Here is a 19613-nt window from a genome sequence, read left to right as displayed (position 1 = left end):
GGAGTGATAAACAGATATAAAGGCTAGTTTGAGATTGAAATGATGTCCTTAGAAAGAAAACCTGAAGCAGAAGGAACTGCCAAAGCACTAAATGTAGCATGTAGGAGTTAGTCTCTCATAGGGTGAAGTACCTGTCATTAGTGGCTCTTATCATTGTGAATGGTGATGTACTTATATTTGTCATGTTTCTCATGGATGAGAAAAATGCACCTAAACGGTATAGTGAATCATAGAAAACTTTGTTCTTTCTCATTTCAAAGAGCTTACATGAGGTCAGATAACCAACATATGAACATTTAACTATCGTTTACAACACTTTTGTTTAACTGTTATAGGCAATGATTCATGTGAATACCTTCTTTCAAGTGGCAGATTTCTTGGAGAGAAAGTTTGGCAACCTCACAGTTGTATGATGCATAAATACAAAATCAGGTAAGATTTCTTCATTTTGTTGTTTGCGGGTTTTTTGCTATGATAGATCATACTATCTAGTGGAGAGGGGTAGATGATACTTCTCTGTATGATGGTAGAGAATTCCTGAAGGAGGATAAGGTTGGGGGTGAGTCTGGGTTATGATTCCTGCCCAAAAGCATTAGGGAAAGAGCTTTGGCCAACCTACTTTATCTCAGGTGAGAGATGAGTAGAGACCCAAGGAAATAGCCCTTAAGTGAAGGAAGGACCTGTTTTGGGACTAGGATAGCCACCTCATGGACTCATTCGGAAATAATGGATTTAAAACAAATATGGTTAGAGTATATCTTAAACATTTAATAAATGGGGTTTCTTATTGTTGAGAATCAGTTAATCATACAGGGACTGGTTGGACAAGCGTGGCCACCTATTTTTAAAGCAGCGTGACTGTGTGCACAACAGTCCTGTACTACTTTTTTCACAAACCGTGTGCTTCAAATGCCAATATGCTAATTTAACTTATTTTAATTAATGTTTCTTTGTGATTTCAGTGAGGCAAAGAACTGCCTTGTAGATAAACATATTGCATTTATTGGAGATTCCAGAATCCGTCAATTGTTTTATTCTTTTGTAAAAATAATTAATCCCCAATTCAAAGAAGAAGGAAATAAGGTAAAATTTGTCTTTTCTCTTCATTAGGGTTTTGTTTTAGAAGTTGACCAATTGAGTAGCTTTAGGAGAAATGTGCATCTTCACATTAATACAAAGAACTAGAAAAGTTTTCCTTTGCTTATGGGAAGGGTGGAGGGGAAAAAGGGATGATTTGCTATAATCAGGAACATAAAAAAAAAAGATGTGGGTAAAGTGTTCATTGGCAAGCCTTTTATTAACTTAAACTTTTAGTTTTTAGAAATAAATTCTTTCCATGGAAAAACTTTAAAAAATTCCTTAGGAAAAAAAAAGAGAGAAAAATATCCTTTATTCTCTTTTTAATATTTGCCATTTCTTTTCAGTTTCTTTTTTTAAAAACGTGTTTTAGCATGTACAATTTTGTCTTGCTTCTTTCCCTACCACTTATTATAATTCACCATATTATTATATAATCAATGTAAGTATCTTCATGATGGCAACATACGATCGAGTGGGTATAATGTAATTTTGTATAATCCTCCCTTTTTAAAAACTTTTCGTAGATTTTTTTTTTTTATTTTGCAATTTAAAAGAGGACATTTTCAATGATATCTGTGTGAAAATTTTGCTTTTTCAATTATTTCCTTAGGGTGGGATCTCTATAATGCAAATTTTAGATTAAAGTATATAGATGCTTTAAAAATTATTGATTGTATTGCTAAACTTTCAATTTATACTGTAAGCAGTGTACATTAGGGCCTAATTTTCTGCAGCCTTGCTGGTACTGGGCAGTCATGCTATATAATTAAAACAACAGTGTAACAACAAATTTATGCTCTTTTTATAGAAAATTTCTTATTTTAAAAATATGTCTTCTTGGTAAGTGTTCTTCTAGCAGAGTAAACAAAATCTAACACACACAGATATTTTTAAAAACTAACAAATATGAAGATCTCTATATATGTTTGTTGATAATTAACTTTTTTTGAATTATATCATATAATCCTTCTGTTTATCCATTTTTAAGTGATCCAAGGTTCTAATCCCTGTCTTCAACTGCATATGATTGGGAGTAGGGGAATGGCAAGGAGTGAAAAGTGAAGTACAAGAAAGTTGAGAATTGTAGGGGAAATAGCTCATGAATTTATGATGAAAATCTGCCTGTACACATCACTTTGCCCTGTAGTAAAGAACTGAAAAATTAGGGACTTCACAAGTAAGTAGGTAGGCACATAGTGATGATAGTAGTGGATACTAAAGTCTTAGAAACTATTCCTTGTGTTAAGAGTCCTTAGAATATTAGATGTTTTGTCCTCTAGGAAAGAGTGCTATAGATTTTAAAGCTGAATAATGGAAAATAATAAAGTCAACTTTTCAATGTATTTGGTATCTATAAATGTATTTCCACTTGTATTTATACACATAAAATTATACAGACGAGTTGAAATTAACGACATGAAATTATCACAGTTCAAAGTAAAAAAAACTTTAGTAAACTTCTAAAAAGTAGAGAGATTTCTGATTTCAAAGAAACAGTTTTTAAATTTCTAGGCTTAGAAATATTCAATATTTATATTAAATATAAGTATTATATTTATTTCTGAAAATTGGAATAATAGATTTGTTAGTTGAAAAAAGATTTAGTGGTTTAGTCTACGGCCAAAAGTAGGTACAATATAGTACATTGTTTCTGAGCCCTAGTTATAACACCTAGGTTTCCAATTTTTATTTTCTAGATGTGCACAGTTATCCCACAATTATCAAACAAGATACCTTTAAATTTATAGGCATTTAATAAAGAAACAAAGACAGCTTGTCACAGTCTTAAAGGGACAGTTATTGAGAAACTTTAATTCATACTGCTAGTGGAACATTTGGGAAATTATGTTTTAGTTCTCTTGTTTCTGAACAATTTGAGGATCAGGATTGTGTATTATTATTATTTTTTAAAAATACATTTTTGTGCCTACTATAGCCTGGCATATTGTAAAAGCTGATTATTATTATTATTATTACTATTTAAACTTGGTATGGGTTTGAGTGGAATAGGAGTATTGCAATAATTCTTCGTTTCAATTTGTTTCTTTTCTATATTGAGGCAAATTTTTTTAGAAAAGAAGCTTTAAAGTAGGACTTTTTTCAAACTACATTTTATGGAAGACTAATTCTGTGTGAAGCTCTGGTCAAATAAGTTTGGACAGAGCTGGATATCATATCCTTGTCTTAGATGGTATTAATTTAGGCTAGGATATTAAAAACTTGAGAAGTCTTGCAGTAAAGAAACCTGTTTGTTTTGCTTCCAGCCAGCGGGCAAGCTAGGTACTCTGGGGGCTCCTTCTACCTCAAACCAACTAAATCAAAGATTAAAAAAAAATACTTGTTGATGTATTTCTAGACTTTGAGGAAATGGGAGACATTCCCCCAAAAGGGACAAACTATGAGGCAAAACCAGAGATGAGAACAATAACAGTAGGTATGCAGTAGAGATTCAGGTTGCCCTGAAGCCAGATGCCAATAACTATAATGCTCTATATGTAAAAAACTAAGCTTTGGACCAGCATATTTCTCAGTAGTAATATTGGAAGCCAGAGGACAATAAAATGATAGCTTTAATGTTCTGAGAGAAAGTAAGTTTCAACCTAGAATTGTACACCTAGCATGAAATTTTCTCTCTTCTTGAAATATAGGACATTTTCAGATAAACAAAAATTATGAGGGTTTATTGTCACATAGATTTATACTAAAGGATTTTCTGAAGGATAAACTTCAGGAAGGAGAAAAATAAGAAAAAAATCTGAAATATAAAAGCAATGTTTAAAGAAAATAGTAATTGTATATGTAAATATAAACAGATAGTCCCTGTATAAAATAATAATGGCTTTTTACACTTTATAAAAAGACTGTACTAAAGAACTGGCCAATAATAGGATATAAGTCAGAGGGAAATTATCACAAAGTATTCTAATGTCCTCCTTACTCTTTAAGGTATTATCTTTCTGTAGAACTTAAAGATGCATAGTAAAACTTCAAGGGCGAGGATTAAAAGTATAAATTAGGATGTGTAAATTCCAAACCAGAAGAAGAAAAAAAAATTAAACAAAACCAAATTTACTTAATACTAAATATGTTTTACACACACACACACACACATCCATACCCCTACGTACACGTGCATATATATATACACAAAACCACTTATATGTACATACAAAACATTGGTGTTTACATATATGTATATAAAAATATATATGCGTGAAGGAGCTAGAAACCAAAAAGTAAGGTAGTGGAAACATTTATAATCAATAGTTTAAACTTGTCAGCTAAACACAGATTTTCAGATTGATTTTAAAAGAACTTTCTGCTGCTTAAAAAGATATACCTTAAGATAAATTTTAAGGCAAAAAGTGTTATCAGGGTTATAGATAATTTTTAATGACGAAAAGTTCAAATTACTAAGATTTTTAAACATGTAAGCATTTAATAAATTAGTCTTAAAATGAATAAAGGAAAATTAATATGATTACATGAGAAGTTGACAAATTCTCCATCATAGTAGGAGATCTGCACTGCTCATGCAATTACTGATAGGACAAACAAATAAAATTAGTAAACACGTAGTAGACTATTAACATGATGATTTTACAAACTTACAGCACAGTACTTAAAAGAATACACCAAAATTCAGAGAATACATTTTTTCAAAGCACAAATGGAATGTTTGGTTTTTTGGTTTTTGTTTTGTTTTGTTTTTTACCATATTTTGGGCCATTAAGCAGGTTCCAAAAATACCAGAACTGGTATCATTGTTTCTCTATTTGGTAAGTTCTTTTATATTCTTAACTTAACCTGACAAAAATTCTAGAAGCCTGCAGTAAATGTTCTTAGTGGTGAAATATTAGACACATTTCCATTAAACTCAGGAAGAAGGCAAGGATTTTCAAATTTAGCTTCTATTCCACATCATATTGGAGGTCCTTAGCCAAAGAAAGATAATTTGAAGATGTAAGGATTCTAAAGAAATAAACTCGGGATTTCATATTATGTAATTATCCACAAGGAAAACCCCAAAGAATCTATAGAAAATTTGCTAGATATAATACAAATTTTAATAAGATAGCTGATTATAAGATGAACATGCAAAAATTAATTATAGTAACTCAATAAATTTGTTAAAAATTAATTTCATATCCACTTACCAGGAATATAGAGTTTAGAAGCACTGTTTAAAATATACTATAGTAACAAAAACCATATAATGTCTAGTATGCAGAAAAAAATTATAAAATTTTATTCAAAAACAATTTAAAATTATATAATTAAATGGAAGATTTATACTATATTCTGGAATGGGAAAACTCAATACTGTAAAGATGTCAGTTATTCTCAAATTGATCTATAAGTTCAACATAATTAAAATAAAATCGTAATAGGGTTTGTTGTGGAACTTTACCAGTTGATTCTAAATTTTATATGGAAGAGCAGTGGACCAAGAATAACCATGACAAATCTGAAAAACCAGATGGAAAGGACTTGTTCTCTAATATCAAGACTTATTTTAACTGTATTAATTAAGACAGTGTGGTATCGGTAGAGCTAAACAAAGAAACCAAAGGAGCAGAATATAGAGCTCTAAAATAGACACATGCATATACAAAACCTTAAAAGTAGCAGATACGCCACTAAAGATCCCTGGGGAAAAGAAAGTCTATTAAATTAGTGATAGTGAAGCAACTGGTTATGTATATGGAAAAAAAAACTAAAATTGGACCCCTACCATATACTACCAAGTAAAATCATTTCTAGATAAATTCAGACTTAAATGTGGAAGCCAAAACTTCAAAACCTTTAGAAAACAAATGTAGGAGATCTTTATTACCTGAAGTAAGTGAAAGTTTCTTAATAAGAAACAGAAAGTACTAAACATAAATTTACATACTTAAGATTAAGACCATCTATTCATTAAAAAGTACTTTAAAGAAAAAAGACTAGTTATAAACTGAAGGAAGATATTTGTAACATATTTAAGAGATATAAAAACCACAAATTAGTAAAAATGACAGCCTACCAAAAAGCAGAAGGCAAAAACATGACCAGGCATTTCACAAAAGAGACAACATAAATCCCAGTGTAAATCTAAAAGATATTTAACTTTATTAGTAATCAGATAAATGCAAATTAAGACCATAACAAGATACTATTTTATACCTACTTTAGTGGCAAATATTAAATTTGACAATGGCAAAATATCTGGTCTGACAAGCTATGTTAATGAAAGTATTAATTATTACAAACACTTGAAAAAATAATTTGTATTAGGTGAGGGTGAACATTTGTATAAAACCTTTAGAACTATTTAGAGAAACTCTTACACATGTACTAAGTGACATATACAAGAAGGTAACTGTCAGTGCTGTTTATAATCTGGATTTGGTCCCTTGTATCACTGACCTAGACTACAAAAATAATAAATGTAAAATTTGATAGATAAATTTTTAAAGGCCAGAGAATGTTCTAGATTAAATGAGACTGAAGAGACATGATAATTAAATGTAATACCTGATTTTAATTAAATTCTACATTAAAATATAAGAACTATAGAGAAGACATCAGGAAATTGGGGAAACTTGAACAAAGCTGTATATTAATATTATTTTATCACTTTGAAATTTCTTAGATGGGGTTATATTGTTGAAGTTATGTAAGAGAACATCCATATTATTGAGAGATATATGCTTAAGTCTTCAGGGGTGAAATCTTATGATATCTGCAGTTTACTTTCATGTGTTTTAGCAAAAGGGTGTTTGGGTGTTCATTATAATTTTGTCAAATTTACCATCTTTGCTGTAAGTTTGAAATTTTTCAAAATTTCAAACAACATATTATTTAAGGATGCATATATATATGTAACAAAACTATATAATAGACAATACATAAACAAAATTTAAGACAGTGGTTTCTTTAAGAGGAGAAGTTCACATAAGTCATTCAGTGCATTGGTAATGCTCTGATTTGTGCCATGGATTCATGAGTGCTTATATATTTTTACTGTGCTTTGTGACTTACATATATGTGGCATATTCTTTTGTATATATCATGTCACATTAAAATAAGAAGAAAGAAGTTGAATTAACTGAGCTATGTAAAAGGAGGGGAAATAAAGTTCATGACATATTTCTCTGAGGAAAAATTTTAACAAGGTCGGGATGGGGTAGAATCACATTTGCGTGATTTTGTCTGACCCAGTATTTCCCAGACTTATTTCACCAAAGATAGTCTTTTCATATAACATACCTTAAAGTTCCATTGAATTAATGGTACCAAGAGTTTTTTTATGAAATGCTTCAGCAGGACTAACAAAAATTTTAAAAATTAGCTTGTTGATAAAAGCAAACTTTATTTAACGTATATAAAAATAAATGCTGTCTGGTTAAATTAATGAAAAGATTTTAACCTTGGCTTTAGAAAGAGAATTAGCTTATTGACCACTTCTATCCTGTAACCCCACCCTGGTTTTTAACTCTGAAAGGATCTCTCTTCTTTATATGGAACACTTGTTTATAAGAAGTTGTCTCCAGATTTTAATTTTTTTCTACAACTAGACTGTTTATGTACTGTCTTCAAAGTGAAACCTATAATAACCTAGAATCATATATGTCTATTCCTGTTCAGATGTATATGGACCTATGCTCATATTGATGAGAATGGATTAGATGTTGCTGCAGCAACAAAGCACTCTAGAATTTTAACAAAAGTTCATTTCTCGCTTAGCACTGCATGTCCTAGATGGGTTAACAAGAGGCCTTGCTCCACACAGTCATGCAAGGATTCTTGCTGTTGGAATTTTTACCATCTTCTAGTTGTACTGTTTGGAACATTTAGATTTTCAGTCTCTGCACCAGATTAAGCCAGACTAGGAATTGCCTTGGGAAATTCAGCCCAGAAGGGACCCACATTACATATAGGCACAATACTTTGGCCAGAACTAATCATGTATGGAAATGTAGGCGAGCAATTCGTCTCTGCCATAAATAATAGTAAGACTAAATCGAAATCATGTCAGTCTTGGCAAAAAAATAATTTATGTTGGCATGTTCACGTATCTGTTTGTTTGTAGTTAAGGTTTTATTTTTGAACTACATCTTAGACATTGAATGTCACATGTAAATCATTTAACTCTACTGTCACTTTTTGGTATTTTATGCAGGTCTTTTCCTCTTTGGGTTGAATATAGATAATTGAGATATGATGCATAAATAAATCAAAAAAAGGAGCTAAAGGGAGAATTATTTACATAAAATTTATATGTTAATATTTCTGTTTTCTCATTTTCTTTATGGCAGCATGAAAACATTCCTTTTGAAGACAGGATTTCATCAGTTAAAGTGGTAAGTTCATATAATAGTAAGCTAAACGTTATAATGGCAAAACAATATTCATTGTTAATTTATTTGCAGATCAGCTAATGCTTTGTACATACTAAATATATGTCAGTGTGTAGAGAGTAGATAAGAATAGTAAAGTAATTGAATAAATGTTTGTGTGTACTGTTTTTGTGTAATAAAATAGAAAATTTGGTCTTGGATGTTTAGCCAAGAAAAAATAATCTTGTACATTAATTCGAAATCAGTATGTATTCAGGATTAATGACCATAAGAGAATATATGTGAATTTTCTGAATTCCCAGTCACAGTGACTTCTCCTAAATACTGAGAATACAGTGAAAATCAAGACAAAAATGTCCTAGACCTACTGGAACTTCCAAGTCATTATAGTTCTCTACATACAAATAAATGTGAGATAAGGATAGCAAAAAGGAAGAAGTGGGGCATTAGGAATGTACGTAGCAGAAAATTAAAAGTAGTTTTCCTCTTTGAAGAAGTGATGGCTTAACTGAGACCTCAGAGATTAGTAGGAGCTAGTCAGGCTCAGTGCAAGAGTTTATGAGCATTTTAGGCAGAAGGAACAGTGCAAATTCCTGGAGAAAGGAGCGCAGAGAGCATTTTAGGAGCTGAAGGAGAACCAAAAAGTACTTAAAGCAAGGAAGAAGGTGGCAGGAGAAAAGACAGAATGCTTCACAGAGGCCAGATCCTGCACCTTCTTAGCAATCTTAAGGACTTAGCAATCTTAAGGACTTGAATTTATTCTGAGGGCAATTGAAATATCTTGAATATTTAAGAACGTGGCAAGATCACATTTCAGATTTTTTAAAGATTTCTCTGATTAAAATGCATAAAGTAGTTCAGAAGAAAGCAAAAGTGGATATAAGAACTATTGTGCAACTCTTGCAAATTGAGATGAGAGATGAAGATTTCATAGAGAAGGTGGTGTCTTTGAAGTACTCAGGAAGAGATACGTTAATGTTTATTTTGAATGGTGGATGTAACAGTTTCTTTGACTCTTTCTTTTCTTAATTTCTCTTAGGATTTTCTGTGGCATCCAGAAGTTAATGGTTCTATGAAACAGTGTATCAAGGTGTGGACTGAGGTCTGTATTTGAAAATGTAGACCTTTCTGGTTTTATGAAACCAAATTTTAAAAGCTCATATGCATCCACTGTTTTTCTCCCCTTCCTCACCTGTCCCCCTTTCCTGTACTTTATACATCCTTCTTGATAGCAACTAAGCTGTGCTAGATCGAATCTATCACTTTACTGAGAAGAGAAAGTATTTTGATCCAGTATCTCTGTTATCACTATTCTAACCCTAAGATAATTGTGCTTATACCACACTTTCCAGACTTAAAATTTTCTGTTACTGCTGTCTCAGTTAATTCAAGCCCAGGTAATCTTTCAAGCACAGTACACATTCCCTTGAGCATTTTTCCACTTTGTCCTTTAAATTATGCTCAGGTACTTCAGGAAACTTTTTTTTTTTTTTACATTTTCTTCCCTTTTATCTCTACATTTGTGACATAAAAGTTGAGACTGGAATGTTTTGGCTTATAATGTTCAGAGATAAATCATATATAAAGGCAAGCATGCTATTAAGATCAGAAAATCCCTAAGTTCCCACAAGCCCACTTTAGAATTTCTGTGGTAGTCTCCAAATAGCTCTTCGTCAGTCCTTTAGTTAAAAATGTATTCATTCCAAGAGGGGTTTGCATTTGGGATGGATAAAACAATGTTCAGTTTTGTTGACCTTATTTTGTTTAATTTACTTGTATTACAGTGGTAGTTTTCTTTTCTTCTTTTCACAGTATATTTAGGACTATAACTACTTCATACACGAAATAAGCTTTTTAGGATTTAGTGGGAAGCTAGTCAACATTTCTAACTTTATTTGTGTGTGTATGTGTGTGTAAATGTGTTTAAGTTTTTAAAGAAAACAAACATGTAGATAACTTCTAAAATTCAACTTTCTGGTAAATTGAGGTCTCACATAATTGTATTTTGTATTTATTGATATATTTTTAAATGTCCAGAAGTATAGAAAAATTTATGTGTATATTTCAAATGATTTAACATGTTTCATATTTGTGTTGGTCCTGAAGGTGTATCCATTAAAGTAGTAGAAAATCATAGTTAAACAAGTATCAGTTCAGTATAATTTATAGGTCCTGTAAGTTTATAGAAAACCTTTGTTTTTTACTAACCTGGAGGTATATTTCACATTGAAATTTTCAGTTTTTATAATTTGCTAGAACTAGTTTTTGTAGCTTGAGATTCTGTTGTAAAATTCCTTATGATTATTGGAGGAAAGGAAAGATTCACCTTCTTTAAGTAGGTAGCCATGTAATTACTTAAGATTGATTCATTGATTGGTTTTGTTTATTCAGAGACTATGTCTGTATTTATGTATTTATTTTTTACTGTTTCCGTAGTAAGCTGCTAGATCCTGAGAATACAAAGATCCGTTTTCTTATGTATATACTATTGCTAGTTTTTGTGCTCCATATTAGGATTGTGACTGGGAATTAGCCCACTCTCAGCCCTTGAAGGATTTGCAATCTAGTGGATAGTGACTTTCTAATGAATAATGATATGCTAAGATGAAGGGTAACAACAGATTGAGTACAAAGGACCATGAAAGCCCCATAGATCAAGGCACTTAGGATGGGGGTTGGTTAGAGTATAAGTGATAATCTAAGAAGCTTTACAGAGGAGATAGTATCTCCAGAGAACTATAGGTTGGAAAGAGATAGTCATATGCCTTATTTAAATCTATAGGCATAAAAGCAAAGTCGAATTTAGATGATTTTGCTGTTATTCAACAGATATTTATAAATTACCTGCCATGTTCCAGGCACTGGGCTAGACACCAGATTAGACACTGTTGATACCCTGGTTAACAAAATAGAGTTCCTCAAAGAGCTTCTAGATGAGTGGCAGATACAGGTAATTAAGGAAGCAATGTGACAAGTGCCAAAATAAGGGAATTATAGGGTATAGCATCATTACAGAGAGTAGGCATGAAATGTAATTTTAAAAGTTTCAAAATTAGTTTTCAGATACAGTAATCTTAAAGGTGAGGATCTGGAGTGAGAAATGAGTTATCCCATGCAATAGAAATAGCAAATGCAAAGATGCTCAAGATATAGTCTATTCAGGGAATCACCAGCAGTTTTTGTGTGACTAGAGCTAGAATTCAGAATGCTCCTTTATTTATGTTTGGCTTTGGTTGTTAATATGTGCTTTATTTTGTGAGAGAGTTGATAATAGATGAGGTAAGCAGATACTAGATTGTGAATAATATCCTAAGCTATATTCGGTGGCTTGCAGATTTACTTTATCCATTTTTTGAGTACTTTTTAATACATCAAAGTGTTATCTTCTAAAAATAAGGATATTGGGTTGAATTCATTTTGAAGGCAGTGGAGAACCACTGAAAGCTTTAAACAGAAGAATAATGCAATTGGTGATATAGTAGTAGGAAATTGGGCTAAATTGTGAAGAAACCAGCAATTTAGATTTAATTCTGTCAGTGAATGGTAGTCATTAAAAAGTATGAGCTACTTCGATGGACTTGGGGAGTCTTGGTATGGAGTGAGACGATATTTGAAATTACTTGAATGGAATAGGCAGAGAGTTTAGAGATTAAAGAAGAGAATTTAGGAATGGAATTATCCAAACAATTATGAGAAGAGGTGGTAAAAGGGGTAAGAGGAAAACAGGAGAAGAACGTCATATAACACACAAGAAAGGAAAGAGTTTTAAAAAGTGGGCAGTCAGTCACTTTAGGAACTAGGTAGGGTAGAATGAAGCTACAGGACTTGGCAATCCAGAGTTCATTAATGGACTCTAAGGGTGAATTATGAAGCCTGAATGGTGAAGCCCGAAATCAAAACATGGTAAATTGAGGCATAAATGAGAAAGAAATTGGCATGGTGAAGGCAGAATGCTCTTCCAAGTAATCTTTTGCTAAGGGTGTGAGGAAAAGAATTTGAGAGTGAGACAAAGTTGAAGGAATATTTTTGACGATAAAGGTGACTTAACACTGTGTAGACTGAGGGAAGGAAGGAGTGGAGATGAGGGATAACATTGATAATACAAGGGTTGAAGGAGATAATGCATGGATTTAGCCCCAGAAGAAAAAGGAAGGGATATAGACAGAGTAAAGGGTTAGCCACTAAGAGGATAGGGACATATTTTCTTTAGTCTCTTGTCTGAGAAGATGGGCTTGGTGAGCATATGGGTGAAGTAAAAATGGAAGAAGGAAGGGAAGGCAGGAGCACACAAGCCAAGTGAATTCTATTTTCTTTGAAATAGAGAATGAGACTTTATGCAGAAAGTGAGGAGAAGGACAAGAGGGAAAGTAAGATTTGGGATAACCACTGTGAGGAATGAGAAAGGGAGCCATCTAGGAATAAGGAAAAAATTTCACTGAAAAGACAATGTAAAATGAAGCACTAAGTACTTTCTTTTAATATAGCTTGTTTTAATATAGATTCTTGCCACCCATGAGATAGGCAGGGAAATATTCTACATATCTTATAAAACGTGGACACAGACTCAGATTGATTAAGGGTGCTAGACTGGAAAGGGGAATATCTCTGAGGGAAAATAGGTTAATTTTGTTATTTTTCTCTGCTTTTATAGTTTTCTATGAAAGTATATATTAACCTTATAATAAGAGAGTAACTCATTTTATTTTTACGTATAGGTCAGATGTTTTTCTAATTTTCCTTTTTTAATTGTCCCTTGTGTAATATCAGGTCTTCTATGTTGTGGGAAGCATTGAACTCAGGTCAGAAGACAAGTTCTGGCTTTGTCCTTGGCAGGCTTTAGCAGTACCCTGTCTACCTTTCTGAGTACAATTTGCATTTGATGAGGATTTCTGCCAAATTTCTCATTTTTTCTGCATTGTGGTCTATAATAACTATCAGTTTATTTTGTTAAATACATATTGGATTTAGCTTTCCCGAAAGATTATGTTTCTTTAGGGCATGGACTTCATATTTTATTTAACACATAAACTGTGTATTCCATGAATACTTTTTAATTGGCTTACATACTAGAGCTTTACTCTTAAGCAATTTACTCACAATTCAAAATAATATTAGGCCATACTGGATTTCAGTAGTATTTTCTTTTTTTTTTTTTTTTTTGTAAAGAAGACCAAAGAATTAATCCTACAAGCCTCATGCCATCCTGAATAACCATGTAACTAAGTATGGTTGTTTAGACATTGGTTGTCCATCTTGTTGTAATATTCAGTTAAGGAACTCTAGAAAATTAAAATATAGTTAGAAAGAAGAACTTGAATTTAAGGAAAAAGTTAAGTGATGTTACTTATATTAATTCTATGAACTGGATATAACACATTACAAAGATTTTCCTTTCTTTAGGATTCTGTTGCAAAGCCTCATGTGATTGTAGCAGGAGCTGCCACAGTAAGTTATTATCTGTATTGTTACGTATGATTTTTGTTTCATACTTAAGGACATGCTAAGAAAAAGTTAACTTCTGTTAAATGGAATTCTTGATTGTACTTGTATTTTAATTCCTTTTTCTATTATAATTAATGTTTGATGAATTTTAATAAAAAGACCTGAATGAACTTAGGAAATTTGATGTTAAATGTCAACATTATTTTATATTGGCTTTTTCTAACTGCCTTCATATATTGCATGAAATAATTTGACCATAATTCTAACATTGAATAAAAATGAGAATTATCTTAATAACCTTTGTTACAGTAGAGTAAATTATATACTTAAATTTTTCTGTGATAAATACTGAATTAATGCTTAATTTTCACTTCTTCTTAGTGGTCTATCAAGATTCATAATGGCAGCAATGAAGCGCTTTCCCAATATAAAACGAACATTACCTCCATAGCACCACTTTTAGAAAAACTGGCAAAGACTAGTGATGTTTACTGGGTCTTACAAGGTAAGGAATGAGTAATGAAAAAAATGTCATTTTGTATATATTCTGAGGAATAGGTTTTTATTATCTTCTGTTTCAAGAAGCAAAATTACTGCTTTATGAGAATAAATTTTGAAATAAGGTTTGCAAAATGAGAATAAATGTGAGTTATTTTCTTTCTTTTTTTGAACTTAGGGAACAGACATCTAATAAATATAAGTAAAAAATAAATAATAAATAAATAAAAATATCTTCCAAGGAGCCTCAACAGGCAGAATACATTCTAAAGGCAAATAAGATGCTTACCTCTGATTTTTTATTTCTTACAAAGTATACTTAATATGATTGGGAAATATAGGAAAAAATTATTAGTCTTTTTCATAACATTAGACTCATTGGAAGTAAATAGCCTTTGGTATTGACAGAATGTATTTAAATTCATACCATCTAGTTTATACTTGATAATGAAATTCTTTAAGAGACAGTTGACATTAGATCAACTCATTTCAGAAGTTTACTGAATGTCCATTATTTAATGCCTAATACCGTATAGGAATCTTTGGGTTTTTTAGCAATTCGACTTTTCAGAAACTCATGATTATTTCTAAGTTGAATGTCAAGCTGAGAGAAATAAAAGGGCTGGTGATAATCTGTATTTATAGACTCATTGTTAACCTTTCTTTTACTAAAATGAGAAAAGGCTAAATTATTTATCGTAAGTGATAAGAGACCTTGATCCTTAATAATATTACCTCTTAATTGTGTGAACAAAGTTTACAAAATTAGGCAGTGACAGGAAGACGAAAAGACTGGCTACTATTCTTAATTAGACAGTCTTCTATAATCCAGTTTTAAATTCCCATTACCTAGTATAATCCAGCATCCACAAATTTTAAACTCTTAAAATATGCTGGAACATAAAAATGTCTCCTGAAAGTTTTATACCTGACAGGAGGCCTAAAAGTTGTTTAAATTTGGGGGAGATATTGATTGATTCAAAAATCGAATATAAGATAGGAACGCTATTGCAAATCTTGGCCAGCGTTATTTAAAAATGAATTATTTGGTGCCTGGAATCCTCTGAACTTTAACAATAAAATATGAAATGCAGTCAGCTAACTTACATGATCACAATTTGTACCAATAGAGATTTGTTTTACTGTGTTTTTAATAATGTATTTCATATACAGATCCTGTTTATGAAGATTTATTAAGTGAAAATAGAAAAATGATCACTAATGAGAAGATAGATGCCTACAATGAAGCTGCAGTCAGTATTTTGAATAGTAGCACCAGAAATTCTAAATCAAATGTTAAGATGTTCAGTGTTTCCAAATTAATTGCTCAGGAAACCATCATGGAATCTTTGGATGGCTTACATCTTCCAGAAAAAAGCAGAGAAACTGTAAGAATTCTTGTATCCATCAGTAGTTAGAAACTATAATATCTAAATGGGTATGGCTATAAGTTACTATAAGTGGTAATAAATAATTATTTTATTGCATTCTTAATTACTTGCGGTTATTCTATCTAAACATACATCTAGAAGTAATTTTGCTTTCATCACCTAGCTGAATATATAAATGAGAGTTTTAGTATACTCTAAGAGTGAAAGAAGTTATGAAAAGAGGAAATGAAACTTCATTTATTGAGTGTCAGTCGCTCTTAATATACCTTGTCTTATAAGAAGCTTATAAGTTCTCAGCACACTCATGTTTGAAATAAATAAAATAACACACTGCTGCTTTATGTTCTTGCCTTAAACCTTAAACTTGCAAGATTCAGCTTCTGTAAAGAGCACATTTTTTATATATATAGAATAATTTTGATTATTTCCTTATAGTTCTTATACTCTAAACATTATTCAAAGTACATAGTAGATACTAAAAAAAATCCAGATTTTCAGATGGAAAGGGATGTTAAGTATGAAAGAAAACTGCATAATTATAATTTTTACACATAGTATAACAGATATTATTTGGAGTTACTGTTTTATAAAGCAGTGATTCTTAACCTTTTTGAGGATCACATAACCCCTCTGAGTGTTGGATAAAAAGCAGTGGTTCTGTTCCCACCCTACAGAAAAATGTGTTTGTGTATCTACAGACATGGTTCTCGATATACTTTAAGGGGTATTTTGGACCTCCTGGAACTGATTAAGAACCTTGAGATGGAGTTTATAGGCTGGCATCTGCAAGAGTGCCAGGCACAGAACCTCCTGAAGTCTCAGGGCTGAAAGGATGAAATTTTCTAAATAGTAGAGTACTTTGAATGCTTAGGCTTAAATAATGTAATCATCTAAAAGTTCCAAAGATACGTAGACTATAAGTTTCTATAAAACTAGATTTGACTTCACCTTCAACTAGACAGAATCTTGACAGCTTGCCTAGAATATTTTTATTATAATGAAACCATGTTGAAGATCTCAGATTTTATTTAACATTAGAAATCTTAAAAGTGTAGAATCCTAAATGGTCCATAAACTGTAAACCAAATGAAAGGTGTATTACAAGTATTGTTAGCTAAGAATTAATTATAATTTGTGGAAGTTATTTTACATTTTTTTTCACATCTAAAGACTAGGACTCTCTTAAATATCCTATTTCTATATTGAACGTCTGCTAATTAAAATCCATTGGTCTTTGACATCTGTCAGTATTTTTCAATTCAAGGCCACATCCTATTAGAAGCCTTAAAATCAGTATTAAAAAAAAAAAAAGAATAAAATAGAAAAATGTCAGAATGCATTCCAGGTAGTAAGGATAGGTATTATTTCCCATGTATGCATCTGGGTCACATTATAAAATGAGTTTTTCATTATAGAGTCTAGTCCAAAAAGTTTCAAACTAGCTGTTATAGATTGAAGGAATACCATTATTTGCATGAGTGTTTGAGAAATGGTAGCAAAAAGTACAAAAGCATTTTGGTTTCAGTCCTTAGTATTCATAGGAGAAAATCTAATGCGAGATAAATTACTGACAAGATAATAACCAAATAACTCGATTTGTTCACAGAGTGCAATGATTCTTATGAATGTGTGTTGCAATAAGATTTTGAAGCCTGTGGATGGTTCCTGTTGTCAACCTCGGCCTCCTCTTACTCTCATACAGAAGCTAGCTGCTTGTTTTTTTACTTTATCTATTATCGGATATTTAATTTTTTATATAATTCATCGCAATGCTCATCGGAAGAATAAGCCATGTACTGATTTGGAAAGTGGAGAGGATAAGAAAAATATTATCAATACCCCTGTGTCTTCATTAGAAATACTTTTACAGTCTTTCTGCAAACTTGGCCTGATTATGGCTTATTTCTACATGTGTGACCGTGCGAATCTATTTATGAAGGAAAATAAATTTTATACACATTCAACTTTCTTTATTCCAATTATCTACATCTTGGTTTTGGGAGTATTTTACAATGAAAATACTAAAGAGGTAAGAGTCATTTTCTTTTTAGCTCATGGTATCCTTCTTATCTCATTACAAACTCTAGATTTTAAAAACCAATATTTATCATGCCAGGATATGGAAGTATGGATATAGAAGAGGACAAGGGAATATTGTGGTTGTACTTCACTAAGTGGACTCGGTTGCTTTTTTTGAAAGAGTTTTGGGGAAGGTCAAAGGGTCTCGTGAAGATTGTTAAAAAGTTGGAAAATAATGATCTGTGAAAAGATGTCATGATTTAGTGTTATTTTGCCTACGTGGGGATAGAGAAATTAGAGCGGCTTCCAATTTTATAATGGCCTTCAAACATGAGATACTATTATCTGTTATAAAATAAAAAATATATAATTATATTAATAAATGCCTATATGCACAAATGTATTTTATATTTATATATTTATATAGTCATATATACATACAAATGAGAACTTACATAATAATGTGAGCACTGTTCACAATATTTTGAATTTCCTATTTTAGCATTGCTGTATTTGCTTAATATTAGTGAAACTCCTTTTTAAGGCATGATTTATTTGAATTAATAAATTCTGTTGTAAGAAATAACTCATATGAAGATGATTAATCAGTTCTTCATCTCCAATGAGACTAATGTAGGGAAAATAAACCATAATAGTAGAGCTTTTTTCCCCACAATGAAGTATGAGAACTGTAAGAGCTTGTCTAACTGAAATCCTAAGATTTTTCTTAAAGAAAAATATAAAACGCCATTTTTTAGATTTATAAAAACATGTCATAGTTTAAACGTAATCTTAGTATAAAAACATAAGTATCAACTTAAATACTATTTAAAATCTTTTAGTATGTTAATTTTCAAATTCATATTAATTTTAAATAGTTTTATTATATCTCTTATCAAGAAATAAAATGACAGTCTTTAACTTTTTCCCCCCCAAGGTTCTTTTCACAAAAGCATTAGCTTTATATCCTATAAGAACAGTTTTAAAATACTTAATATAAACTGTCTAAATAATAGTTTCATGGGGAATTTTAAAATAGGTCTTGGTTCTTTTGCACAGACTAAAGTATTAAATAGAGAACAAACAGATGAATGGAAAGGCTGGATGCAACTTGTGATTTTGATTTATCACATCTCTGGAGCAAGTACAGTAAGTATTTTGAAGTTCAGAACATGCAGGAATTAATCTCACTTTAATATTTTTTAAAGGCACCAACTCTTTTGTGTTTTATATTCTCTACCATGTAAGAAACCCTTATTTCCAACCCAATCTTTCTGTCTTCCTGTTCTCCTGCCACCTGACTCATTGAAAATGTATCGTTTTAAAAGCAAAATAAACTTTAAAAAAATAATAAGGCAATAATTTATTTGTATTTACTTGTCTTTAATTTTAATGTAGTAGAAACAGCTGATAATCTAAGGGTATTATTTCATGTCATCCTGTTGAACAACTAATTTAAAGTTATCAAGAATCTTTATAGTTGACATAATTGCAAAGGATTTACAACAGGCAAGTCACTATCAAAAGAAATCAAATTATGATTATATTCTACCCCTTCCCCGTATTTTAGAAAGTTTAACCAACTGTTTTTATACTTATAAAAGTTAAAAAATTTAGAACCCTCTTGCCCCAGTGTTCAGAGAACTCAGAAACCCATGGACTACTACTCATAGACCAGAAAGCGTGCACCATACTTTCCAAGTTTCACCTTCTCCATGAGATGGATTACCCTCTCATTGCTCGCCCAGTGCCTTCTGTATCTGGACAAAATCATTTTTTCCTTCTCCTTAGTTGTCTTAAAAGACAGGAGTCTCATGGTCTGGGGACACCTTCGATTTAG

General features: G+C 31.4%; 1 protein-coding gene across 4 annotated transcripts in view; it reads left to right on the top strand.

Moving 5' to 3' along the window:
* The first annotated feature begins 314 nt into the window (after nt 1-314).
* CASD1 (CAS1 domain containing 1) overlaps nt 315-19613 on the top strand; it is a 41115-nt gene continuing 21816 nt past the window's right edge. For 2 of the 4 annotated variants that reach the window (XM_011363508.2, XM_023533148.1), the window contains exons 1-9: nt 315-432; nt 963-1083; nt 8382-8426; nt 9463-9525; nt 13824-13868; nt 14247-14370; nt 15537-15751; nt 17361-17783; nt 18833-18922. In XM_011363508.2, the coding sequence (XP_011361810.1) occupies nt 410-432; nt 963-1083; nt 8382-8426; nt 9463-9525; nt 13824-13868; nt 14247-14370; nt 15537-15751; nt 17361-17783; nt 18833-18922 (1149 nt within the window). In that variant the 5' untranslated portion in view covers nt 315-409. The remainder of the gene's footprint in view (nt 433-962; nt 1084-8381; nt 8427-9462; nt 9526-13823; nt 13869-14246; nt 14371-15536; nt 15752-17360; nt 17784-18832; nt 18923-19613) is intronic. The other 2 variants (XM_011363516.2, XM_011363525.2) reach the window with 2 other exon arrangements.

The sequence above is a fragment of the Pteropus vampyrus genome, unplaced genomic scaffold, assembly GCF_000151845.1.
Source record: "Pteropus vampyrus isolate Shadow unplaced genomic scaffold, Pvam_2.0 Scaffold4, whole genome shotgun sequence".
Classification (NCBI taxonomy): Eukaryota; Metazoa; Chordata; class Mammalia; order Chiroptera; family Pteropodidae; genus Pteropus; species Pteropus vampyrus.
This window is presented reverse-complemented; position numbering and strand designations above follow the sequence as displayed.